The sequence below is a fragment of the Taudactylus pleione genome, unplaced genomic scaffold (assembly GCF_031769625.1).
Source record: "Taudactylus pleione unplaced genomic scaffold, aTauple2 ptg000015l, whole genome shotgun sequence".
NCBI classification, from domain to species: Eukaryota; Metazoa; Chordata; class Amphibia; order Anura; family Myobatrachidae; genus Taudactylus; species Taudactylus pleione.
In genome coordinates, this window is record NW_028284417.1 from 34,973,924 (window position 1) to 35,001,512 (window position 27,589).

General features: G+C 44.2%; 1 protein-coding gene across 2 annotated transcripts; it reads right to left on the minus strand.

Annotated features, from left to right (window-relative positions):
* On the minus strand, positions 1 to 27,114 carry COQ3 (coenzyme Q3, methyltransferase). 2 transcript variants are annotated; one of them, XM_088470916.1, is made up of 7 exons: positions 26,957 to 27,114; positions 25,516 to 25,594; positions 22,488 to 22,637; positions 19,517 to 19,616; positions 3,119 to 3,361; positions 2,526 to 2,685; positions 1 to 925 (listed from the first exon to the last, which is right to left on the minus strand). In XM_088470916.1, the coding sequence occupies exons 1-7, from the start codon at positions 27,057 to 27,059 to the stop codon at positions 738 to 740; spliced, it is 1,023 nt and encodes a 340-aa protein (XP_088327042.1). In that variant the 5' UTR covers positions 27,060 to 27,114; the 3' UTR covers positions 1 to 737. The 2 variants fall into 2 exon arrangements, with proteins under 2 accessions (XP_088327042.1, XP_088327047.1); XM_088470921.1 differs by lacking the exon at positions 25,516 to 25,594 and having other exon boundaries at positions 26,957 to 27,095.
* Between the last annotated feature and the right edge of the window lie 475 nt (positions 27,115 to 27,589).

Genomic DNA, 27,589 nt, shown 5'->3' on the forward strand with positions numbered 1-27,589 from the left:
TCATAATAAAATAAAATGTTTAATTCTAATGGAGAGACCCCAAGGACATGCAATGACACCACTGCTGGAAGCCATAAAAGTTGATTTCTTTGAGTGCAAGGATTTACATACACACACTCATGGTATATCTGGCCAAGGTACAAAGGGTGTAAGGGTATAATACTCATGGAAGGTCATTTACTAACACATGGGTAATACATTAGATACTCACTTTCAGTAATGAACTTGCACTAGATAAGCCAAAGCTAGTCTCTGATAAATTGCTATTAAGTACTGTGGTAGTAAATTCCTGCACTAAATAAGCCAAAGCTAGTCTCTGATAAATTGATATTAAGTACTGTGGTAGTAAATACTACTAACATAATTTAGTTTCCAAAACGTATGAATGTCTAACCCTTTGAGATCTGTTGGCGATTTAGGCAGATTATATAAATAAAGATTACACATAAAAGCATGTTAAAAACGATTGTGGCAACACACTTGTATAGGGTAGATAGTATTGTTTGTTTTGTTAAAACATCAGTATACACACACAGTACGTACAGTATTACAACTTGCAGTAATATCATTTTTGGAACCTTAACTACAAAAATGGCATGTAATCATAAAGCTATTCATCTGAAAACAGCATTGCTTAGTACTATTTGCAAAGTGTTATATACTATTTGTACTGGTGAAAGCAACATGTCAGCCCAAAGAGGGAAGTATCTGCTTGGAAAGCCACTTAATCTGTTCTTTTACACAGATGCTTCAGCAGCCTTGGGCTGGTCCGGTTCTTTATCAAATTCAATGTCTGTGGTTTGCTCCTGGGCAATCACCTTCACTGCATGAATAGCATAGTTAATGCTCGTATCATCAAACCAGCTCCAAGATCCCATAAAAGGGTTGTACAGCATTCCTCTCAATGTATCCACCACAAAACCATCTGTGCAAATACATAAAAAACACATTAACAGTGGCATTTTCAGTAATTATTTTGAATACTGCAAATCACTACTGCCCAGGCCTCAGTCTGTGAAAACTATACAAAGTCTAATAAAGCAAGAGTCTGACAGGCTTACCAAAATATTTAGATGTAGTAGCTACTGTGGTAAAACCTAATATGCCACCTAGGGGGAGGGTAAACATTTTCCTTACAGTACACTTATTGCAGGATTTCATAGTCCTGCAAGAAATGCAGCCAGCAGCAGGGAGAGGGTGATCCTCAAGATCACCTATCACTGCTGATTGGAGGAGGAGGGGGGAGAGCAGGGATACACAGGGCTGCTAAAGTGCAGTCAGACCAGGCTGGTGAGTGGTCCAATAAGGATCGCTGATCTGAGCCGCCGCAGACAGTGGCTGGGGGAGAGAAGAGAAGCCGCAGCTTCCCTAAGCCTCCTGAACTAGGGCTGTAGGAAGACTGTCTTTCTGCAGCAACAGGTGGGTAATCCTCAAAGGATGGAAGGAGGAGGCTGGGGAGAGGTTGGTTGGGGTAGAGAAGGGAACTCTGGTGGCTGCTGAAAGATTTCCTTCCGGCAACCATCAGCAGTCGTTTCTTACACAGACGTATCAGATGTGCCAGTGCTAGGCAAAGCCCAGCTTGGTGTGGTCTCATCTGAAGCAACCATACCAGACAAAAGAGCTATTTACTTAATGTTCTTTATTACAATGTGATCTTATCCAGATTCTAAACATTTTTTACATTTTTCACCACCTTCGGAGGCGTGAGCAACAAATAGACGAATTATGCATATCTATAGAATACATATCTTGGGGGACAGAAAATATATCAGCACGGGGCTAACGTATATGGTGTGTGGCCGCCGATGACAAGCTGCCACCCAAGGAGGTCTCTGCATCTGTGACATATCCTGCTGCGCACAGGAGCCAGCGTAGGCAGGAGATTGAACGTCGAGTGCCAGCGGCTAAATCAACAAGTGCACATACACACAAAACTCAGCAAAGCTAGAAGCAATTGCTAGTTTTTAATCCTTCCTACTTTGACATTTGTCACAGGTGTTAGAATTGAATACCTTTTTTGTACACCAGTTTGATTTTTCTATGGAAAAATATTGCACAAGGTGAAAATGCAAACTTTGCTACTAATGGAATGGCCCTTTTAGGTGGTAATGCAGCTCTAAACAAGAATAATATTAGCCTGCAGCCTATCAGTGTAGGCACTTCTGGGTATTTAAAAAAAAAAAGCAGCTTAATAAAATAGTAGACCACATATATGAGCAATCAGAGAAATACTCACCTTCATAAGTGCTGAATGGTTAAAATAACATTAATGAAAGCAAATATAGTGATTGCTATAGGTTACATTTGCATCTCACTATTAAATAAGCCTTCAAACGACTGCAACACTAAGTTGCAGTGGAGATGAAAAAAAAACAAAAACTGCAGTATTTGCAGACAAGAAGAAAAATTCACAAGGGAATAATGAAGGAAGAAAAAAAATGTCTGTTCCAATCACTACTGTGTTGCATAACTAGTCTTCCTTCAGATCTAGTGTTGACATTGTACATATTAGGACAAATACTTACTTGATTCCAGTAGTCTCTCAAGCTCTTCAGGTGGGATAAACTTGTCCCAGTCATGAGTGCCTTCCGGGACAATGGACATGATCTTCTCTGCTACCACTATTCCAAGAATGTAGGATAACTTGGTTTTACTGATTGTTGTAATGAAAAGTGAACCACCTGGCTTCCAGAAATGAGACAAACATGTAATTATTATTTTTATTATTTATAGTAAAAATGATTAAATTATTATTCTTAAAGACAACGTCTTCAACTTGTATGCATTTGAATAAAAACAGTGAAAATAACAATTAAAATGCATTATTTAAAACTATTAATTTTACAGTGTATTAGTTAGAGAGGTGCATGGAAACGTGGGTCTATGGCCCTGTTGCATAGATTACCAAGCAGATTTGATAACTACTTAGGGCAGGAATTTGAAAAAAGAGGGAACATTTTTAACTTAACTGGAAAAAAACCTTAATGTTTTGTCTATAAAATTAAATCAGTACTTTATTACATTAGTCAGAATTACCATAAGGGGACATGGTGTCTGGCCAACATGAAAATACATTGCTAATACAGAATCAAGTGCACAGTCATCATTCTCACCCTACCTTTAGTACATGGAGGCAGTTTTGGATAAAACACTCAAGGTCATTCACATGTTCCACTACTTCAGAGGCCACAACTGCATCAAACATTTCCATACTGTGCTCCGCAAGCTCTTCTAGTGAGCAAGGCTTGTACTGGATGAGACTGTCTATGACCGGATCGAATGATTTATGCAATTCTGCTGTCCTAATGTTATCTTCTAGAGGATCAATTCCTGTTACAGCAGCACCTAGTCTGCCAAGAGGCTAAAGCAGCAATAATAAAAGTGGGGAAAAAAAAAACAAAAACAATAAATCCATAACAATGCTATTTATTGTAGAACGCAATAAAAATAGTTTTTACATATGTGAATGATTACTTTTGAAACGTTTTTATATAGGTTATTCAAATAAATTACATATAGTGTAATGTTTACATGGTCTGTAGAAATGAAAGTTTAAGGGTATTTAACATGTCTTGCCTTTTATAGTTTAGTATTTGTTAATATCCATAGCCTAATTAAATACATAATTTTCTGAAATATTTCAAGTGATTAAATATATCTAATGACATGTTGATCATAGATTTGTACAAATGAATTTAATTTATGTTAAATTACATATTCAGTATCCCATTTACCTAAGTAGGAGGACACTGCTACCATAGGGTAGTAGAGCATCCATGGGGATAAATCACACTTCCCTCTACTGAATCCTCCTCTCCCCATCCTGCAGGAAACTTTTTAGTTAGACTGGCGAATTTGGTCAGGGCTCCATAAAACTTTCTAAAATCTAAGTGTCAGCTTAAAAGTTTGATGCCAATCCATGTTTCCAACCAAAATATATGAAAACTTGTACAGACCACCACATATGCCCCTTCAATGCCCCTCAGATTTAAAAAAAAAAAAAAAAAATTCACACGGCTATCAAGTTTTTTTTGCGCAACACCCATCTAAGCCTCGGAAAATCAAAGATGGCCGCCGCAGCTCAATCACAGCTCGAGATGTCATCCTACCCCTCCCCCCTCCCTCGGCTGGCTTATAAAAGCCAGCCGAGACAGCGGCATGGCTGGCTTATATAAGCCAGCGCGAGGCAGCGGCATGGCAATCCCGCGGTGGAGAGGGAGCAGTCAAGAGCTCTCAAAGAAAGAAGACGCCGTAAGTCCTTGTGGTCGGCGGCCCTGGCGGGTTGGCGCCCGCCAGGTGAAAACGTTGAATTCCTGGAGTTGCGGCGGCCAAGAAAAAGAGCTTAAAGGCCGCCGCCACCCAGGCGAAGACGCCGAACCTCTGGCGGGTTGGTGCCCACCAGGCGAAGACGCCAAAGCCCTGGCAGGATGGTGCCCGCCAGGCGAAGATGCCGAAGTCCTGGTGTGGCGGCCACGAAAAAGAGCTTAAAGGCCACCGTCCCCCCAAGCAAAGGTGCAGACTAAATTATTTATTTATTTTTTTAAATCGGTGTAGTCTATTTTAATATTTCTTTTACAGGTGTACTACAAGTACCAGGGGGCCCTAAATGCCCCGTTTGCTGGTACTCGTGGTTCTTCAAGTACCAGCATGTGGGAGAGGCTTGCAGGGACCTATAGTTTACCTGCAAAAGACAATACTCTTTGAAATGCTGTGGCATTAGCCCCCTGCTAGAAAGGGTCCGGCGCTAGTTCTGGTAAGTACTGGGAAACCCTACTCATTTTTTCCCCTGTATTTCCAGAACCAGGACCGGCTCAGAGCCCAGTGCTGGTTGCGCTGAATACAGGGGACACCTATGACGTTTGTCCCCTGTATTTTGACAACGAGGACTGGTTCTGAATAGCCCGATGCTGGTTGTGTTAAATGCAGGGGACCCCTATGTAATTTGTCCCCCGTGTTTTCACAACCTGGACCAGCAGAGAAGAGCCCGGGGCTGGTTGTGCTTTAGGGGGAGGGGGCCACTTTACACAATCAACCTGGCACCCACTGTCCAGGCTTGGGAGGGGGTCCGCTGCTCCCCAGGGATCCCTGGCCTGGACTGACTAGCGGTCAGGGTTAATGCTTTGGCCGGGGGACCCGATGGAAGGGTTCCCCTGGCTGTGGCATTATCCCCCTGCTAGAAAGAGCTCGGTGCTGGTTATGGAAAATACAGTGGACCTCAGCTGCATTGACTACATGTGTGTATTCCAATGAGCACAAAATCCAGTTAATTAGCAGCTCCACCATTTGTGAGAGTGCTGAATCTGCATTTAACCACAGGGTGTGATGGCATACCATATCTGTATTGCGCAAGGAACACGTCCATTAAGGCGTCAGCCTTAATGATCGGAATTTCATTGCTTTTTTACATTTGAGTGGTAGATATTCAATATGTTTTGTGAAATTCCAGATCATGTCTAAGAAGCCTTAATGGGACATGTCAAACTATAAGGTTTTTTGTCTATGGAAAAATTATATATATATATATATATATATATATATATCACACACACACACACACTACCAGTCAAAAGTTTGGACACACCTTCTCATTCAATGGGTATTGTTTAATTATTTTTTTAACATAGTAGATTAATACTGAAGACATCAAAACTATGAAAGAACACATATGGAATTATGTTGTAAACAAAAAAGTGTTAAACAAATCAAAATATGTTTTATAGTTTAGATTCCTCAAAGTAGCCCCCTTTTGCTTGGATGACAGCTTTGCAAACTCTTGGCATTCTCTCAATCAGCTTCATGAGGTAGTCTCCTGGAATGGTTTTGAATTAACAGGTGTGTCTTGTCAAGAGTCAATCTGTGGAATTACTTGCCTTCTTAATGTGTTTGAGACCATCAGTTGTGTTAGTACACAGTGGACACCACTATTTGATTACTGTTGTAATCCATATTTTGGCACCAACCACTCAACTCAGTAAAGAGAAACGACAGTCCATCATTACTTTATGACATGAAGGTCAGTCGATACGGAAAATTTCAAGAACTTTGAATGTATCCTCAAAAACCATCAGGAGTGCGTGGGCAGAAATGTGTCTGAAACACCCTAGGGCGCGCTAACCGCAGATAGTGCGCCCTAACCAGGAATTAAGACGGGTTTAGCCATTTTAGATGGTTAAACCTCGTCTTTTAGGCGGCAAAGAGGGCGATAATTAATGAGCACCCAGAACAATTGAATATCAAACTGGGAGCTCATTAATTATCACGCCCAAAAAAACATTTGAATCGCCCCCACTGATTTACTGACCGTGAGTAATGTGCATATGCCTATGTTTGTGTTAGGGACATTAGGTCTTACCACTTTTGAGAGAGGGTACTTGAGTGTTTAGTTAGAACCCAGACAGTTTAGGATTCTGTTTTATGTTTTCCTTTTACTGCACACTAAACTAGCTTTGGCTAATTACATGGAAACCCTGGACGGGTGTGCCATTTCCTGGCTGCTGTGTTTGGGAGTGCCCATCTACCCCAGGAGAGGGCACCCCTAACTTGATCCCCTCACAATACGCACACACACATTTCATACACTATTACCAGACATTGTGGACCCAGCATTGCTATTCAGTTACTCTTGATACCCACAATCACATATGCAGCAGGAACTTTTACCACTCCATTATGTGGCTAATTAATGTAAAAGTAATTCTTCAGTACCCATTTCCTTGTAAGTACAATTCCCTGAGTTTTGAACTGTGAGTTCTTATGTCTAATTATACCATAATTCCTGGCTGCTTACAAATGTTATTCAAAATGCCGGCAAAATCACAAGTGGTTGATTTAAAAATAAAAAAGGAATGGACTTCCGGTTGTGGTGAGGATGTGGTGAGACGCTTCAGCGCTCAGCTCCGTTACCACCCAGCTTCACACGGCGTGCACGGCTGTTTATCAGCCTCCATCGGAGAACAAACGCTTACCTCACTAAGCGGAGACACTCGTCCGGTGTATGGAAAAATATTTCCCCCCACAGATGCCCAGACGACACCAGACTCAGAAAGCTGAGAAGCTGCGCTCAGAATCCAAGATGGCGGCCGCGCCTGAATCGCTGGCGTCTCAGACGGAGTTGAGCAGTGTTATGTCTCAGTCGGATACTCAGCCTTCCCCAGCACTACTGCCTAATACAGCCACAGTGAGTACTCCAATCACCTATGACACTATGGTGAAAGCCATACAAGACACTATGAAACCCTTAATGCAGGAGCAAACTGCACACTTTACACAGGCAATCAAAGATATTAAGAATCAAGTACAGCAGCTTTCCACCAGAGTGGAATCCTCTGAGTGTAGATTGGGGGAGATTTATCAAGATGTATATACTTTGAAAGGTTCTGTCTCTCAAACTACTAAAATACAAAACCAGATTATTAATAAAATTGATGATCTGGAAAATAGATCCAGGAGAAACAACTTGAGAATACTAGGCCTGCCAGAAACCCTTAAAGGGGCTGAGCTATATTCTTTTCTTCAATCAACACTCCCTGAGTTACTGAAAATCTCTGACTCCTACCCTAAGATCATTGTGGAACGTGCACATAGAGTTGGTCCAATCCGAGATCATTCAAATCCTAGGCCACGGGTAGTGATTTTTCGCTGCTTAAATTATGCACATAAAGATGCACTATGGCTAGCATCTAGGAAAACCAGAAATTTATTGTGGAATGATAGCAGACTCCTCATTTTCCAAGATTTTTCTATTGAAGTTACTAAGGCGCGTAAAGCCTTTTCCCCGGTGTGTACTCGACTTATCAAAATAAGCCGCAAGTTTGCGTTAATATTCCCTGCACGTTTAAGAATCTACAGTGGTTCCTCGTTTATTGATTTTACAAGAGCTATGGATGCAGAGGCATATTTGGATGAAGAACAGACCGCAGAAGAGGCAAATGAATCCCATAATGACTACTCGTGATCTCCCTACAATCTCGCATGTTATTTCATACCTCACCTCGCTTTTACTTGTGACGACGGTGGCGGATGTCACCTCCATTTTTCTCTCTGGGACTCTAGTCAATTCATGACATCAGACACCGGTTTAGATTATATTGTTATATGGTTATATTAGTATTCTATGTTTCGTTCAAAGCATCTGTCATATGACACAATTTAATAGAATACTTTCTTTATTATGCTCCTACATTTTCAGAACATAATTTGTAATGTTTCTGACATTAACGCTATTGATAATGCTATTTGTCTTCAATGTTCTCTCATAACACTTAATATTCTTATATATTGAGTTTAAAAATGAAGTTGGATGTGGTTTAGGAGCGGATGTCGCAGAGTTTGTTATAACTTAGTTTAATAACTTACTTATTTGCTCTTATACTGGAAGTTATATATATATATCTACATAATTCTAATGTGGTTTCCTCTGTTCGAGACCATATTCTTATCATTTTTCTTTTTCTTTCAAAATTTACATTTTTTTTTTATTATTATGATCACCATCTTGGTAGTTCTGTGTGATAATGATTTTTCTTTTTTTTATAACAGTCATGTACTTCCATGGAAATTAATGTACCGTGAGTTCAATTTAATTATGCCTTGGTATTTTCAATGTCACAAATTAAAGTAGGAACTTTAAATGTAGGAGGCATCCACTCACCTATCAAGAGAAAAAGAATCTTGACATATCTAAATAAATTAAAAATAGATATTATATGCTTACAGGAGACCCATTTGTTAGATATTGAAATTCGTAAACTCGGTATGCTGAGGTGGTCAGTGGTTGCCTCAGCTCCTTACTCGACAAAATCAAGAGGTGTGGTGATTTTAGCACAACGACACCTTAATGTTCAACTACAAAATTCGTACAGTGATCCGTCAGGTAGATTAGTAATTGCCGATATGAAAATAAATGATACCCCCATTGTTTTGTGTAATATCTATGCCCCGAATGTATATGATAAAACTTTTGTGATGTCCCTATTGACAAAACTGTTCCCTTATTCTTCCTCTTCTCTGATTATATGTGGAGATTTTAATGTAGTTTCCTCCGCAAAACTAGATAGAAAATCACAGTCCAGACGTTGCACACAGACACCAAAATTTGGTATTCCGTATATAAATGAACAACTTAACCTTATTGATATATGGCGGGCTAAGCACCCAATTGATAAAGAATACACATGTTTGTCTGCGGCACATGGATCCTTATCCAGATTAGATTATATTTTAGTCTCAGATCATTTATTTACACGGATTAATACGACAGAGATAGAACCCATTTCTATATCGGACCATGCCTTGGTATGGTTTTCGTTGTCTATGGCTGCTGACTTGGGGTCGCATAGACAATGGAGATTTCCGTCATACTTAACACAATCTCTTAAATTTAGAAGTAAAATAGAAACTTTTTGGGAAGAATACAAGATTACTAACTCAACTCACGAATCAGAAGACCCACTTCTGTTCTGGCAGGCCTCCAAATCTGTACTACGAGGAAATATATTATCATACACTGCTTACACAAAAAAAGAATTCTCTAAATCTTACATGGCGGCTCAGAGAGACCTGACAGAGGCCTACCAAAAATACAAAGACACCCCTTCTACCATTCATAAGGCTGACTACCTCCAGAGAAAAACACAGTTTGAAGAAATTCTTAATCAGTTAGGTGATCGATCCTTATTCAATAGAGACTTCCAATTTCACAAATTAGGTAACAAATCAGGACGACTGCTATCCAACTTAATACGGGGCTCACTTCCTTCCACCACCATCAAACACATAACTAAACCTAATGGTACTATCACTTCAGTTAGCTCACAAATTTTATCAGTCTTCTCCTCATTTTATGAATCTTTATATACCCAAAAATCTTACGATGATAAAAATCAAACTTCTTTTTGGTCCAATATTAATATACCAAAACTACCTGATACTTTGGCAGAAAAATTGCTTTTACCAATCACAGTGGAGGAAATTCAGAATGCCATTAAAGCTTTAAAACCAGGGAAAGCACCTGGGCCTGATGGGCTTACAGGTGATTATTACAAAATTTTAGAACCAAAGATTATAAATATACTTGTTAATGTGTTCAATATTATATTGAACGATAAAATTATACCTAAATATTTTAATGCTGCTCTGATCAAATTACTTCCTAAACCGGGAAGAGACCCTACTTTACCAGGGTCATATAGACCGATTTCTCTGTTAAATACGGATTACAAATTATTCACTAAAATATTGGCAGAGCGTATTAAAATTTTAATGCCACAACTAATTCATAAAGACCAATCTGGCTTTATTTGGCAACGTCATTCAGTGACTAATATTCGTAAAGTACTGTCTGCAATTCACTACATAAAACTTCATAATCCAGAGACTCCCAGTGTTCTTATTTCACTGGACGCCGAGAAGGCGTTCGACCTAGTATCATGGGTCCACCTATTTGACACAATGACAAGATTTGGCTTCCCTAATGAATTTGTTAATATTCTTAAATCCCTATACTCAAACTCATCTTCCCAAATTCTATGCAATGGATTTTTATCCTCCCCTTTCCCGATTCTTTGTGGAACACGTCAGGGATGTCCATTATCACCACTGCTATTTGCCTTAGCATTAGAACCCCTGGCGGTGGCCTTACGACAATCCAAATTATTCAGTGGTATCAAAATTGGACATTTAGAATTAAAAGTCAGTCTTTTTGCAGATGACATGATGTTACTTATTTCCAACCCATCACAATCCATTCCAAACATTTTAGATATCATTTCTGAGTTCGGGTCTTTCGCTGGTTATAAAATTAATGTTGATAAATCGGAGATTCTTACGGTCTCGGGATGCTCAACCCACAATCCCTTACCCTCACCCCTTTCTATATTCAAACGTGCTAACTCAAAACTGAAATATTTGGGTACCTTTATAACGTCAGACCTGAAACATCTATATACAAGCAATTTCACACCATTACTTAAAAAAATGTTCCATCTCTTAGACCTCTGGAAAAGCCTCCCCCTTTCCCTGTTGGGGCGAATTGCTTTAATAAAAAGTATAATTATCCCTAAAATAACATATATCATACAGATGTTACCCATATCACTTAACAAAACAGACCTTACATCCTGCACTCAAGCATTCACCAAATTTATCTGGCAGGGAAAAAAGGCCAGAATAAATATGAATAAATTATACCTTCCACGAGCAGACGGAGGGTTGGGTTTCCCAAATCTAAAAATTTTCTCGCAGACAATTTTTTTCAGATATATATCAGATTGGCTGCTTGACAGAGATCTATACACTGACATCTCTATAGACAAGGCTATATTAGCCCCTTTCTCACCAGCAGCATTACTACACTCTCCCCGTTCATTAATTCCTCGAGATATACTCCACAATCCTTTGTTTTTCGATACATACAATGCCTGGTTATTTATTAACCGTAAACTTAATAGAAACTTCAGTAGCTCTCATTACACTACATTTTGGGGAAATCCGGCTTTCACACCTGCCTTGGAAAATATCAGATTTTTACAATGGAGAGACAAAGGAATAATGAAAATAAAAGATATTTTTGATCCTGGAGGAAATCTGAGATCTTTTGGTGATCTTCGAATAGCTTTCGATTTACCTCACGCCCAATTTTTTATGTATTTACAGGCCCGACATTTTGCAAACTCCCTTCCTTCGTTAGGGTCTCTTGATGACTCCACAGACATCTTATCTGATTTACTTGTCTTTATTAAAAGTAACACATACCATACCAGACTTCTCTATGGAGACTTACTAGACTGAGATGTGAGGAAGATATGGAGGGTCACCAATGCTAGATGGGCATCAGATATGGCATGCAACCCAGAATCCTTGGATGTATTATCACGATTTGATTCCACCATGAAATACGCCCAATCGGCTCTTCTTCAGGAAGTCCACTTTAAATTTATAAATAGGGCATATATAACACAACAACAACGCAAACACATGGTTCAGGATGAATCTGGAGTCTGTCCTAAATGTCATCATTATCCAGCTACTTATTACCATAACTTTTGGGAATGTCCAAAGATTAGACTATTTTGGAATAAGATTGTGGCATATATTAACGTATTGTTTTCTATTAATGTTCATCCTGATCCTCTGGCACTCCTCTTTGTTATATTCTCGAATTGGGATCTAGGTCCCAATAAACGGGACATTATTCCCCTCCTTACAGTTATATTAACGGTAGCAAAAAATATGAGATATGGTAAGAACTTACCCTTGTTATCTCTATTTCTACGAAGTCCATAGGGTTCCACAGGATACCTTGGGGTATAGGTGTGACGTCAGTCGCAGGGCACCAAAGAGTTAAGCTTTCAGCCTCCCAGGATGCACTAGGTCCCCCTCCTATACCCCGCCCCCAGGCCAAGGCACCTCAGTTAGTTACCAAGCCATAGGCCGGAGGAGGAGAAGGAAGAGAGAGAACAAAGATCTGGACACATACAAGAATCACATTCTCACCAGAGGGAGACGGAAAACCGGTGACCAGAGCAAAGCCCATCTGCAGCACAGGTGCGACAGGGCAGGAGTCCTGTGGAACCCTATGGACTTCGTAGAAATAGAGATAACAAGGGTAAGTTCTTACCATATCTCATATTTTCTACTTCAGGGTCCATAGGGTATCCACAGGATACCTTGGGGATGTCCCAAAGCAGTATCCTTTAAGGGTGGGGACGCTCCTGTGCAGAAAGGAGAATCCGCCGCCCGAAGGAAGCATCCTGAGAGGCGAAGGTGTCAAACCTGTAATACCTCACGAAGGTATGGACAGAAGACCACGTAGCAGCCTTGCAGATCTGAACTGCCGAGGCACCACGTCAAACTGCCCACGAAGGACCCACAGACCTAGTGGAATGAGCCTTCAGAGAAGGAGGGACCGGTAGGCCTTCATGAAGATAAGCTTCAGAAATAGCCATACGGATCCAGGCTGCCAAAGTTTGCTTTGAAGCAGGCCAACCCTTTTTACAGAAGCCATAGAGGACAACAAAGCGTCCGACTTCCTAAACAAAGAAGTGCGGTCCACATAAGTCCTTAAGGCCCGCACAACATCCAAAGAGGCCTCACCCACGGAAAGACCCGGTGAGTTAAAGGCCGGAACAACTATTTCCTCGTTAACCTGAAACTGGGAAACAACTTTGGGGAGAAACTCGGGCCGAGTGCGGAGCACTGCCCTGTTCCCATGAAAAAAACCAAGAAAGGGGGTCTACAAGAAAGAGCCCCTAACTCAGAAACACGTCTGGCTGAAGCAACGGCCAGAAGGAAAACAGTCTTAGCTGTTAGCCATTTAATATCCACTGAGCCCAGTGGTTCAAACGGCGGTCCTTGGAGAGTCCTCAGGACCACAGCCAAATCCCAAGGCGCCACAGGTGGAACAAAGGGCGGCTGAATACGGAGAACACCTTGCATAAAGGTGCGCACATCCGGGATTGTAGCAATCCTACGGTGAAACCAGACAGATAGGGCCGAAACCTGTACCTTCAAAGAAGCAAGGCGAAGCCCATGATCTAGTCCCGCTTGCAGGAAGGCGAGAATCCGAGACAGACGAAACTCCCGCGGTGCATAACCTCTCGGTCGACACCACTGGAAGAACGTATGCCACACGCGATGGTATATCCTCGCGGAAGACGGTTTCCGAGCTCGTAACATGGTACACAGCATAGAGCTGGCAAACCCCCAGGACCTCAGCATGGCCGTCTCAACAGCCACGCCGCCAAAGACAGCCGAGTCAGGTCCAGGTGAAGACAAGGACCCTGAGACAGAAGGTCCGGTCGTAGCGGCAACCGCAGAGGACTGTCCACGGACAGACCCTGAAGGTCTGAGAACCAGTGCCGTCTGGGCCACGCGGGAGCTATCAACAGGAGCGTCCCTCCTTCCTGTTTGAATTTCCGGATTACCCGTGGAAGAAGGGAGACCGGAGGGAACAGGTATGCGAACCTGAACGTCCACCGGACGGACAGAGCATCCACCAGAGACGCCCCTTCGTCTCTTGTGCGAGACCCGTACACCGGCAACTTGTTGTTGTGCCGGGACGCCATGAGGTCGATTTCTGGAAGACCCCACCTGTCCACCAGTAGTTGAAAAACGTCCGGGTGCAGGGACCATTCCCCTGGATGAACGTCCTGGCGACTTAGAAAGTCCGCCTCCCAATTTAGCACTCCCGGGATGAAGACCGCTGATATGGCCGGAAGATTGCGCTCCGCCCAAACCAGGATCCGAGAGACCTCTACGAGAGCCGCCCGACTGCGAGTTCCTCCTTGCCTGTTTATGTAGGCCACGGTGGTAGCATTGTCCGACTGGACCTGCACCGGGTAACCCTGGAGAAACCGCTGTGCCTGCAGGAGAGCATTGAAGACCGCACGGAGTTCCAAGATATTTATTGGAAGCTCCGCTTCTGTCGGTGTCCACCTGCCCTGGAACAAGTGTGGACCCGAAACTGCTCCCCAGCCCCGAAGACTGGCGTCCGTTGTCAACAGGACCCAATTTGGAACCCAGAACGGACGTCCCTTGTTGAGGTGGGTCATCTTTAACCACCACGCAAGGGACAGGCGAACCTCCGGGGTGAGCACAATCGTCTGGAACTTCAGAGACTGAGGCAGCCCGTTCCACTTGGACAGGATCAGGTGCTGCAGAGGTCTAGAGTGAAACTGGGTGTATTCCACCATGTCGAACACCGACACCATGGAGCCCAGTAACCTCATCGCCGAGTGTAAGGACACCCGGCGGCTGTGCAGACAACTGCGCACCCTTGACTGTAAAGCAGAGATCTTGTCCTCCGTCACGAAGATCCTTTGCTGTCCCGAGTCCAATAAGGCTCCAAGATGCAGAATCCTCCGAGACGGGATTAGAGTGGACTTCTGCCAGTTAATTAGCCAGCCGTGCCGTTGCAGCAGTGCAATGGTCAGGTCCAAGTGGTGTAACAGGAGCTCTGGAGATCCTGCCACCAATAACAGGTCGTCCAAGTACGGCAACATGCGGACTCCTTGCAGCCGCAGAGAAGCCGCCATGACCGCCATAGCGTCCTGTATGTCCAATGACACCATGTAGTCCCCAGGTTCCAGCGCCAGAATGATGGACCGTAGGGTCTCCATCCGAAACTTCGGGACCCGCAAAGACTTGTTGAGTGCTTTGAGGTTGAGAATCGGACGATATGACCCATTGGGTTTCTGTACCAAAAATAGATTTGAATAGAAACCCTGGCCCCTCTGGGAGAATGGAACAGGCACTATAACTCCAGCCTGGAGCATAGTGTGCAATACCTTCCGCAGCTCCGTAGCCTTGTTCCGGTTTGATGGTAGACCCGTGGTGAAGAATCGAGCCGGGGGTCTGTGCCGGAAGGAGAGGGCGTACCCGTGAGAGACCACCTCCAGAACCCAAGTGTCTGTCGTAGTGAACGACCAACACCGGGAGAACTGCAGCAGGCGGCCTCCCACCCTGGGATCCCCCAAGGGGGGACCCGGACCGTCAGGCCGCAGGCTTGTCATCTGGCTTGGGGGCTGGACGTCTGGTACTCCATGCCTGTTTCCGGGGCTTGCCCGATTTCTTAGGGCCAGCCTGTCGAGGAAACGACTGTGGTTTGGGCCTGCCCTGGGCCCTAGATGACCGAAAGGACGATGGTCCAGAACCAGAAGGAGCAGCGGCCGACGGGAGACAAGCAGATTTGGCTGCCGCCAGCGTGGCCACAATCTTATCCAGATCCGGACCGAAGAGAACTTCTCCGGTAAACGGCAACGCTTCCAGACCTTTCTTGGAATCTGCGTCCGCCTTCCAGGATCGCAGCCACAAGGTGCGACGAGCAGCTACCGCTGCTGAAGAAATTCTAGACACCAGAGTACTAATGTCTAGAGCCGCCTCGTTGATGTAGGTGGCCGAATCACGGAGATTGCCAATCAACTCCGCTTGTTCGGCCGGACAGTCGGATTCAAAAGAAGCCTCTAATGAATCCGCCCAGCGCTCCATCGCTCTGGCAACCCAGCAAATGGCCATAGCCGGCCGTGCTGCCCCCCCTGCAAGGGAATAAGCGGACTTCAGGCAGATTTCTACCTTGCGGTCCGTAGCATCCTTAAGGGAGGACATGGATGGCATCGGCAATGTGGCACTACGGACAAGACGGGTCACGTGAGAATCCACCTGTGGAGGGGATTCACACTTAGCAAAATAATTATCCGCGAACGGATAAGCCACCGCCAGGCGTCTCTGCGGCTGGTATCTTTTGCCAGGTTGTTTCCACGCCTCCTCTAAATGGTCCACCAACTGACCCGAAAGAGGAAAGACTGTGGCATCGCCCTTCACATCTTTGAAAAAGGCATACTTAGATTTAGCCGCTGGGGGAACTTCGTCCTCAATCACCAAGGCTGTGCGGACCGCCCGAATAAGTCCAGGAATATATACTTTGGACTTAGCATCAGCGTCCTTAGTATGGAAAGGTTCCTGATCGTAAGGATCCAGAATCTCCCCATCATCAGACGTCCCTTCGTCATCCTCATAAGGAGCGGACAGAGACGCCACCGGCCTTTTATGAGGCCGCATCACAGACTCCCCTTGCAATACATCCGACAAGTGCTGTAAAGAACTCGTCAGGGAGTTAACCCACGCTGGCTCCTGAGAACCCGGGAGCGGGGAAATAGGGAGACTGTGGGGTACCACCAATTGTCGTGGGAACCCCTTCATGGGTGACGACACCACAGACTGCTGGGACAAACCCATCGGAGTAAACGCGGGCTGCGGAGCTAACTGGCCCACTAAAGCTGTTAACGCCTGAGCGAAACAAGCCCAGGGCGGCTCCTGTACCGGTGCTGTAACCGTAATAGGCCGCGCCATGGACAACACTGCCGGCAAAGGCCCTCCGCGCTACCCTCCCCCTCCGCTAACGGTACTTTGCACGTGGTACACTGTAGCCGGAGGGGAAAATCACTTTCAGACATGATGGCACCACGTATGTGACCTCTCTCACCAATTAAGTATTAAATAGGCGAGAGACCACCCTGCAGCACCGCACCGCAAGGGCTTTAGCAGAAAGAACAGGGACAGTAATAAAGCTGACAGTTTAGTGAAGAATAGTTACAGGCAGCGCTAGCACAGTCACATACAATGCAGAGAAATAACAATTCCTGCACTAACAGCGCTGATCACTCAACTACACAGACACAGGGCCTGGTAGGACACAGCGCTGCATACACAGACCTGAGCCACAGCGGAGGAGAGGTATGCGGGGGGACCCAGACCACGATGCTTCCTTCCAGACTTCCAGCAGCGTTCACCATGCGTTGCAGAGAAGATGGCCGCCGAGGAGCAGAGAGAAGCTGGCCTGGGGGAGGAGCGCTGACACAGGACCAGTCAGCACAGTGCAGAGAGGGCTGTGTGCAGCGGGGGAGGCGCCGGCTGTGAGACAGGGAAGGCGTGCTCCCCTGGCATGCATTTAACCCCTGGGACGCCGCAGCGCTACCGCTCTGCTGCGGTACGCTGTCCCAGGGGGTAGTGGAAGCGCAGGTTGGTCGCCTGGCTCCACGCTGCAGCCAGTCCCCAGGGAGCCCCCTGCCTGGGGACTTAGGACCATGTGATCAGCGGGGACCCACCGCGGGACCCTGCTGCTTACCTCTGTCCCCCTTGAATCCGGCCATGGTCCGGAGCATCTGGGGTCACCGCTAGCTGTGACCCCAGACGCCCACCAGCATCCTCGGATCAGTACCGGCGTTCTGGTACCGGCGGGGTGTAGGGAAGACAGCATGGACGTCAGGACTGACTGTCCATGCTGTTCATCCAGTTGTGCAGCCACAGCTGCATGAAGAATAAGCTTCAGGGGCTCTTCTAGCCCCCACTCCAACAGGTGCACCCGACTCCGGCCGGGCACCAAACTAAACTGAGGTGCCTTGGCCTGGGGGCGGGGTATAGGAGGGGGACCTAGTGCATCCTGGGAGGCTGAAAGCTTAACTCTTTGGTGCCCTGCGACTGACGTCACACCTATACCCCAAGGTATCCTGTGGATACCCTATGGACCCTGAAGTAGAAAAGATTATATTAAAAAAATGGATCTCTAAAAATTCTCCATTTCTTACTCAACTTAAGTCATGGCTATTAAAACTATTATATTTCGATAGGAGATCCACACTGCCTAATATAGAGAAAGGAGTTAAAACTTTCTATAAAAAATGGTCCTATTTTATAGACCAACTAGACAATCATACACAACATTCGATTTTAAAATTGTTTGAAGGTACCGAATGGTATGTAATAAGACAACTTATTAGCTCTTCTTAAGGATTACTGTGGTAGTGTATGCCGCAGTGATGCATTTTCTGGTCACATTAGCTTTTTTCTTTTTTTTTTTTTTTTCTGATTTCTGGAATGGTGATATTTTGCCTACTTTATATATCTCTTGTGTTTTATGTTTTATATTTTATTTGTCAAGATAGGATGCCCATATGGATACATGTGACAATTCATACACTCTTGATAAAAATTAAATGTACAATAGATAATAGGAATATGTGACTGTTCTTCTTTTTCTTCTATTATTATTTTAATTCCTACTGTAATGCAAGGAAAAAAAGAAAATTATATATTATATTGTCTGTATAACTATGTCCTGGTCAACCATTAATAAAGAGATTTACAAAAAAAAAATAAAAAAGGAATGTATTGTCAGCTAAAACACAACTAATCCTAATAGGCCACCAACAGCATAGATATTGCCAAGAAAGTATTTAGATATTATGTAATACACAAAGGCCATAAAATGCTGTATATATTTTGCTTGGATGTATAGCAAAGCTGCCTCATCTACAAAACAACTGCAATTGGAAAAATTATAGTGTTAACACGCAATTGGTATTGAAAGATAATTACTTTAAAAAATAAATTAAGCAACAAACACACAATAGAAAATAATTGTACTTGTACTCAACTAATTAATGGGGGATTGTACACCCAACTGCAGACTTCACATATTGAGAAGTTCTTTCTTTATAACGACTCAAAGAGCAGCACCCCTTGCTTATGGTTTTGAAATTGGCTGCCAGATGACAATGAAGAATAAGAACCTGCTCCAGCTTACAAACCGGATTTGTGCAAAAACTGTGAAGCTCAACATACATATCAGTAGGAGAATTTCAACTGCAGTATGAAGCTCAATTACAAAATAGCAGATGACAACTACATGGTAATAGGTAGATACGATTGCAGTGTTATCCTAAATAAGTCCTTTATTAAAGTTCAGTTGCCAAATGCAGTAAGGAAGGGAAGTAAGACATACTAAGAACTGCATCATGGAGACGGATTTCAATGGATGGTTTCATGAAAAGTCAGAGAAATGCACAAGCAACTATCAAATAAACATTTACTTTTACAATTTTTAATGTTGCCTTTTCATATTAGATCAACTTGTTTTCTAGATTCAGTGTCTATTGCTAGCCATATAGAAAAAGCTCATCAATAGATTTTTTTAGCAATACAGATCATATGGATCATGTATACAACAGTAGCTTAAGGTTACCTCAGACAATAGCCCTCCACCACAGCCAACATCGAGGATCGTTACATCAGACAGAAGACAGCCGGTATCATGATTATGGCCCTTGCTCATTAGAATGTCTCTAGAAACATGAAAATGTGTAAGAATTAAATACATGTAATGCGTGTATTCCTACTTCCATGTTTGCATGTTTATGGTTCCAAACAGAAATGAGGATTATCCTGTGACAGACAGATAAAAATCATCCTTTACATCAATCATATAAATTACGTATGTTTCTGTTCAGACCAGTCTCGAGAGGCAACTGCTTTAACTGATGTATTTCAAACAGCAATAGTAATTAAAGCTAAATCAGGCTCGTTTAGCATCAATTGCTATTGCCATTTGAAATCCATCAGTGTCTTTGAAAAACAAACACAAATCAAACCTACCGCTAGGGGGAAAACACCCAAGGTGGCTCTTGCACCGGTACTGGTAAGTTAAGCTGTAGAGGAGGTACTGTATATGACAATTAGCACACTGACCATCCTGCACAATATACTGAGAGGACAAGCCTGCTAAACAGGCTATGCATGTAACCAGCACAGGGGCTGCAGCCACCTGTATACCCTTCCCTTTGGAAGACATAGTCACAACAGTAAGCAGCACACAATACAGTGTATAGCTAATAATGCAATGTGACACCCTTCACAAATACAAGTAAATGTGAAGTACAAATGAACCCCTACACACCTGGTAGTGATGGGTTAAGAAAGAGCAGCAGGGGTAGACATATCTGACAGTCAGGAAAATAAAGGCAGCATATCACCACAGTAGGTCTATCACAAGTCACATACAATGCATATAAATATACTTGCAATAGGCACTGAATCAACTACTCAAGCTACACTAGGCTGGTAGGATTTGATAATGGCTCCTGAGACCTACAGCTTCAGAAAAGTCCTGATTAAAGGCACCTGAGCATCTCATTAGGGAGGAGAGTGTAGGAGGAGCAACTCAGATGTGGGAAGACTCAGCTGAGAAATCACACTCTTAGCTGGTGGGGGGGAGGGGTTGTCAGGGGAGATATTAACCCCCGGGTCTACTGGTTTAACAAAGGCTCCAGATGCCAGAGTTTACTGCCCTGGTGGTGTACTGGGGGAGCGGACGCACCAGTCGCCCCACAACAGCGGCCCCCGGCTCGTCTCCACAGCCAGAGGTGAGGACCGCATTACAACATAAGCAAGCGGGGAATCGCCGTTATCCGGCTGCAGTCCAGGGTCTCCCAGGAAAGTACTGGCCAAGCTCCGCTGATGCCCGCCGTAATCACCGGACCGCTCAACGGAATTGCAGTCACGCAGGTGTCCATTAGGACACTCAGCGCAACTTGCTCAGAAACAAAGTGAAAACATAAAATCTTGGGTCTGTCTAACACAGCCCTACTGTTCTCAAAAGTGCCACTGCTTCTGCCAGCACCAAACAAAAAAACTGGCTGCTGGGGGCTGGGTATATACGGAGGAGGGCCGATGCATCCTGGGAACTAAAACTTTAACTGTTTGGTGTAGAGATGGCTAGTGAGTGAGTGTCTCAACACACTGACTCGAATCATTCAGATGAGTGAATGATTCGAGTCACTCAGTGTTTGGTGAGTCGAGACACCCAGCTCCCCAGCCTCTCTGTCAGTGGGAGCTAGAGTGAATGGCAGCTCCGCCCCCTACACCGCTGATCCGACCTTATCATACTTCTCCACTGTGTCAGATCAGCAATGTAGGGGGCGGAGCTGTCAGCGACTCACTGAGTCGCACAGCTACAGCCAGGGCTCAGGGGAGTTCACTGACTCAGGAGAGTCAGTGAGAACCCTGAGCTGTAGTGCTGGTCTGCGGGGCTCTGAGTCGCTGGCTCCAGCACTTGCTCTATCTAAAGAGCCGTGTCTCGAGACACTTCACTGAGTTGAGCCATGAGGCTCAACTCAGTACAGTGTATCGATCTGCCCATCCCTAGTTTGGTGCACAGCTCACTCCAACTATACCCCATGGTAATCCCTGTGGACCCCCTATGGACCCTGAAGAAGAAAAAAAAGGTTTATGGTGTGTACATAATGTCAATATTTTTTTCAAAAAATGTCCCAACATTGTTGATTTTTTTAAATGATCAAATTATGTTAAGAAGAGCTATTTAACCTTTATTGGGTATTATTTTATTAACAAATCTGCATATTTGTTTATAACATTATATTGAATCTAGTTTAAATAGCTATTTACATCAGTTATGCTGGGCACACACGGCCAGATAAAATATCTGTCAGACCGAGAGACATTTTATCTGGCAGCCTGCCAGCCGCAGATGTCGCCGGCATACACTGAGATTTCTCTCACAGTGTATCAGCCCGACATCCGCGCTCCGCCCCCGGGGGATGAGACATTTCCGTAGGAAGGAACACAGAAAATATGTCTGTCTGTCGGCCGCGGCCGACAGTTTACTGGTAAATATCGCATCGGAAGGGCATGCTGGACAATCCTACATGCCCGACCGAGCAATATTTAACCCTCCGTCGCCCCCCCACACGCTACAATTATCGGGGCGATCCGCCGATATCAGGCGGATCGCCCCGATAATTGTAGCGTGTATGGCCAGCATTAGTAATAAGTTAAAAAAATCAACAATTTTGGGGACATTTTTGGCAAAAATATTGACCAGTTATGTGGTTAAGCATATGTTGGAACAAATGATCCTAAAAGTAGGAAGACAATATGAAAGCAATAAACACTAAGATTACATGCCAGAAAGATGTACCATATTTTCTTCCCATTACAAAAGCATTCATTTTTTTATTCCTTTTCATTTAATAACAAGAGAAAGCTCATGCTAAAGGACCTTAAAGAAGCTTACACCAGCCCTGTGTAAAAACTAGCTGATGTATGGAATGAAAGAAATTTACATCAACTAGTGAAAAAATTTACATCAACTAGTGAAGAATATGTTCTTCTAAATAACAGCGGCAGCAGCAGTATACCTAATAAATGGTACACGGATGTGGTTCATGGCATGTAGTGGGGAGTACACTCCTTCCTCATCCCACCATTTTGCTGACCATGCCTGAAATTTCTTCATCTCCAGAGGATCCACAGTCTGTGAACTACTGTAAGTCCTCATAAACTGGCACCTAACCAAATAAATGTATAGATACACGATGTTAAAACTGCAGAAACACATATCAACACAGCTACCTATACAACTGAGAGAAAAGAAAATGCAGTTATAATTGAAATTAAAGTCATTCAAAAGAGGAGCTTTAATTTTCTGAAATGCAAAACATGAGGGTAACAGAGCTAAGGGGGAGATTTAATAAAGCTTGGGGAGAAATAAAATTGTGAGAGATAAAGCACCAACCAATCAGCTGATGTCACTTTACAGGCTGTGTTTGAAAATGACAGAAAATGACTCTTGCTGAATAGACCCCTGAAACATAGAGGCAAGTGGCTATCTAGACTGTAAGAGCCACACATTTTGGGCCTTCCTAAAACACCTTTACAAGCTGAATTACAATGTTTAAAACACATGGCTTATTTGCAGCATATTGATTTTTATAGCATATTGATAAAAATATTCTTCTTGATTATTATTATTAATATTATTGATAAGCATATTCTTCTGCTGCCCCGCTCTGTCAGTCCCTCCATTGGTTGCCCGTTTTCTACCGTATTCAATACAAAATACTTTCACTTACACATAAGGCTATTAACCAGACCACACCAACATACATCTCTTCACTCATCTCAAAATATCTCCCAACCCAACCTCTCCGTTCAGCGTCTCTCATCCCCATGCATTACTTGCTCCCATTCACGGTTACAGGACTTTCTTCGCGCTGCACACACTCTATGGAATGAACTACTTCGCACAATAAGACTTTCCTCTAGTGTCCAATCCTTCAAGCGTTCCCTGAAAACTCACCTCTTCAGGCAAGCTTATCAGATTCCAGAAGCTCCCACATAACCTTCTTAGCTTCCATATCTAATTACATCCCCTTTTACAGTCCACACACATCGTCTTTCTCTCACATCCTCATGACATTTGGTCGACATTACTGTGTGACTGGATCATGCAGCCAACCAAGAAACTGTGCATTCTGGCTGGACCAAAATGCATTATATAGCACCTATCCTTGTGTATCAATGCCTATTTCCCTATAGATTGTAAGCTTGCGAGCAGGGCCTTCCTACCTATATATCTGTCTGTTATTACCCAGTTTTGTTCTATTAACCACTTGCCTGGCACGGTCGTATCAGATACGACCGCACCAGGCTGGGCTTTCCCTGACATGGTCGTATCTAATACGACCAGTCAGAAAATGGCCACTAGGCGGCTGTGGGAAGCTAATCTTCCCGCAGCCGCCTACATCAGAGGGACCTTCTGGTCCCTCTGCAAGAATGGCTGCCTCTCCAGCGTGTCCGATCACTGCTGGCCACAGTGATCGGGCACCGTAGGTAGCCCCCCCCCCATAGAAGCAGCCGTGCTGCCTTTTGTGACCCGATCACTGTGGCCAGCAGTGATCGGGCAGCCATCCACCCCCTTCAGCAACCAGCAGTAGCGGCGGCTCTGGTAGCCGCCGCTACTGCTATCTATCCGGGCCGCCAGCGGGACACCCTCCCGCTGCGGCTCCGGAACTACAGTGATCACATTGTGATCACTGTGTGTGAAGGAGCAGCGGCGGTGGCTCTGGTAGCCGCCACCGCTGCTCTGTGTCCGGGCCGCTAGCGGGAGATGCTCCCGCTACGGCACCACAGTGATCACTAGGTGATCACTGTGTAGGAGCAGCAGCAGCGGCTCTGGTAGCCGCCGCTGCTCTGTATCCGGGCCGCCAGCGGGAGATGCTCCCGCTGCGGCTCCGGCACCACAGTGATCACTAGGTGATCACTGTGTAGGAGCAGCAGCAGCGGCTCTGGTAGCCGCCGCCGCTGCTCTGTATCCGGGCCGCCAGCGGGAGATGCTCCCGCTGCGGCACCACAGTGATCACCTTGATCACTGTGGAGGAGCAGCGGCTCTGGTAGCCGCGGCTGCTGCAATGTTCGCCCGGGCTCAGCTCCGCCTCCCCGTCCCCATGTGCCCGATCACTGCTGGCCACAGTGATCGGGCAATAAATCATTTTGAACAAGTATAAAAAATATATATACGTATGTATATATATATATATATAAGTATATATATGTAAATATGTATATATATATATACGTATGTGTATGTATATATATATATATATATATATATATATACTGTGTATGTGTGTATATATATATATATATATATATATATAATGTTCGATCGATATATATATATCGATCGATGATTATCGCAGAGCCTCTGATTAGGGATGGCAACTGACCATCGATGGTTTGCAAACCATCGATGGTCTGACTGAAGACAAGTGGTTTGCCATTGCTTGTGGCCATCAATGTTGCACCATCGATGGCAAACCTCAATCGATGTTTAGGAAACATCGGCAGTTGTGGTGTACACAGATCTCCTCGACCAATCGCAAAACAATTGATGGCTTCTAACGATGGCTGAACCATCGATGGTACAGCCGTCAATGGCCATCACTACAGTATAATATAAAAATTGCTATTTTTATGGTATACTGTGTTTTTTAAAAAATATTTTTTTCAAATAAAATAGTGATGGATAAGTTTAAAATTATGTTCGTGACCTAATTCAATCATAAAAGAAACCGACAATTTTGGAGCGGTTATTGGAAAAAGAATTAGTCAGTTAAGTGGTTAATGCCTACAATTGTAAAGCGCAACGGAATATGCTACGCTATATAAGAAACTGTTAATAAATAATAAAAGATAATGGACCATGTAAGATTTTCTGTTGAATTATACTTATTTATTGCGTCGTGAAGTCATTATATTTGTAAAAGCATTGATAGCATAGACTTCTTCTGCACAAATATGTTAGGTTGGGCTTACATAAATAGATAAAACTGTACAAAAATAGATAAACCATACAAAAATAGAACAAAAATGAAAAAAACTTACTTCCTACTTGCTCCGATTGCATTGCTGCTTATACTGTTAAAATGGGATACTGTTGGAACAGCAGGCGTTATACAATTGGCTGTCAAAAAAAAATGTCTATTATAATAGAATGCCAAATTCAAATTAAATCTCATTAGTGACTGGCGATAATAGCATACATTTAACCTGACGGCACTTTGTCACGCTGAGTACACACTAAGCCAGTGGTTCCCAAACTGTGCGCCACGGTGGCACCCTGGGGTGCCTTGGGACACTTGCAGGGGTGCCTCAGGTTGGTGGTCCAGCACCAAATCAAACTCTTTGGGTGGAATTCAATTGATTACGCGGTCCGGATCTCCCGTCTAAAGTGACAGGAGATCGCGGGCCGCTATTCAATTGCTGCCATTCTTCGCGCTGATCGCGCCCATAGAGGTCAGGTTTAGCCGCGTAAAGCAGCTAAACCCGACCAAAGTGCTGGGCGCGATCGCGAAAAGTGATGTTTGGGCGCCCAAACATGTCACTTTTCGCACATTTCAGCTCTCATCCCCCTGGGGCTGCGAGCTGAAATGTAGCGCTTGGCAGCTGATCGCGCCCGACAGGAGCAAGAATAGAATAGCTCCGTCGGGCGCGATAGGGGCTGGAATGAATTGAATTCCGCCCTTTATGGTCAATGTAATGTAAATATGTGGAGAAACAGAAGCGCAAACCTGTCCACCACCACATAACTGACCCTAAGGATGACAGGTAAGCACAATTTACTTCACTTTTCTATATTACTACATGTTTTTCTGAACTTCTCAATAACAAACGTTTGGCTTAGGGGTGCCATGACAATAAAGCTGTTACACTAGGGCGCCGTAATTCAAAAAAGTTTGGGGGCCTCTGCATTAAGCGATATATATCATTCAGTTCATCTGGCAGTGTGTACACACAATATATGTGTGATATATATATATATATATATATATATATATATACACACACATACACACATCTTGAACCTTAGCAATTGTTCCTGAACATTTTCAGTGTTGTAGTTTTCATACTAGCAATTTCACCCTCTTCTGCACATATATATATATATATATATATATACTGTAAATGCACAGGGTTCATTGCTATTTTTAAGCTCCACTTTGTAACCACTTTAGAAAGACAAAGCACCTGTATGATGTACTGCAAATTGTTGGCATGGAAGCTTATACAACTTCCAGGGTATTGTGTATATAAGACAGTGGCTGCTGGACAAAGTGTGCAACACTTATTTGCCCTTAGCAAATTGCAGACCTATGAAGCAGAGGCACAGTAGCTGAGAGATCCCCGTAGGCTGACAGGGAATAATGCGAGATGTAGTGCCGTCGCCGCAACGGATACACGGGACTGATGTTAGCACCGCACGGTGCAGGTAGCGTTCCAGCAGCGGCTGCGTCTAGTGTATCACAGGCTTCCATGGAGCTGTTACCTGGGCTGCATGTACTGTGCGCCGCCTTGTGTGCTGCTACAGCTCCCCATGAGCGACGTGCGCCCAAGCGGCGTAACAGGGAGGACATGCCGCCCGCTGACATAGCGTTCACCAGGCAGCAGCTGCAAGGGGACACCGCCGGAAGTCTGTGCGGGTAACACTAACTCCGCCCCCTTACTCAGAGGAAGCAGAGAGCGGAGAGGACTCGGGAGGGAAAGGAAATCAGGGACATACGTGGGCAGCATAATGGATAATGATACAGCCATTCATACTGATATCAAACATTTTGTTCAATAGATGCTTATGTGGGAGGTGAGAGAGACGGCTGTAGCTGTATTGTGTCTGCAGTCATTGCTTTTAGGTTAGCACAGTAGTGTGGGGGGGATAGGTAACAATACTCGCTTTGTTCAGTTTCTAGCTGTTAGGGACCCAGCGAAGCCTTACAGCACTGGTGGTCAAACCGGTCCTCAAGGACCCTTTCCAGACCACCTGCATACCTCCCAACTGTCTTCTGGCAGGACGGTCCCGTTACACAAGCATAGTCCTTTCCCCGGGCCTCTCCCGTGGTGGGGGGGAAGTTGGAGAAAATAAACCTCACCACTGCTCTAATAGATGCTGTCGTGCATACACACT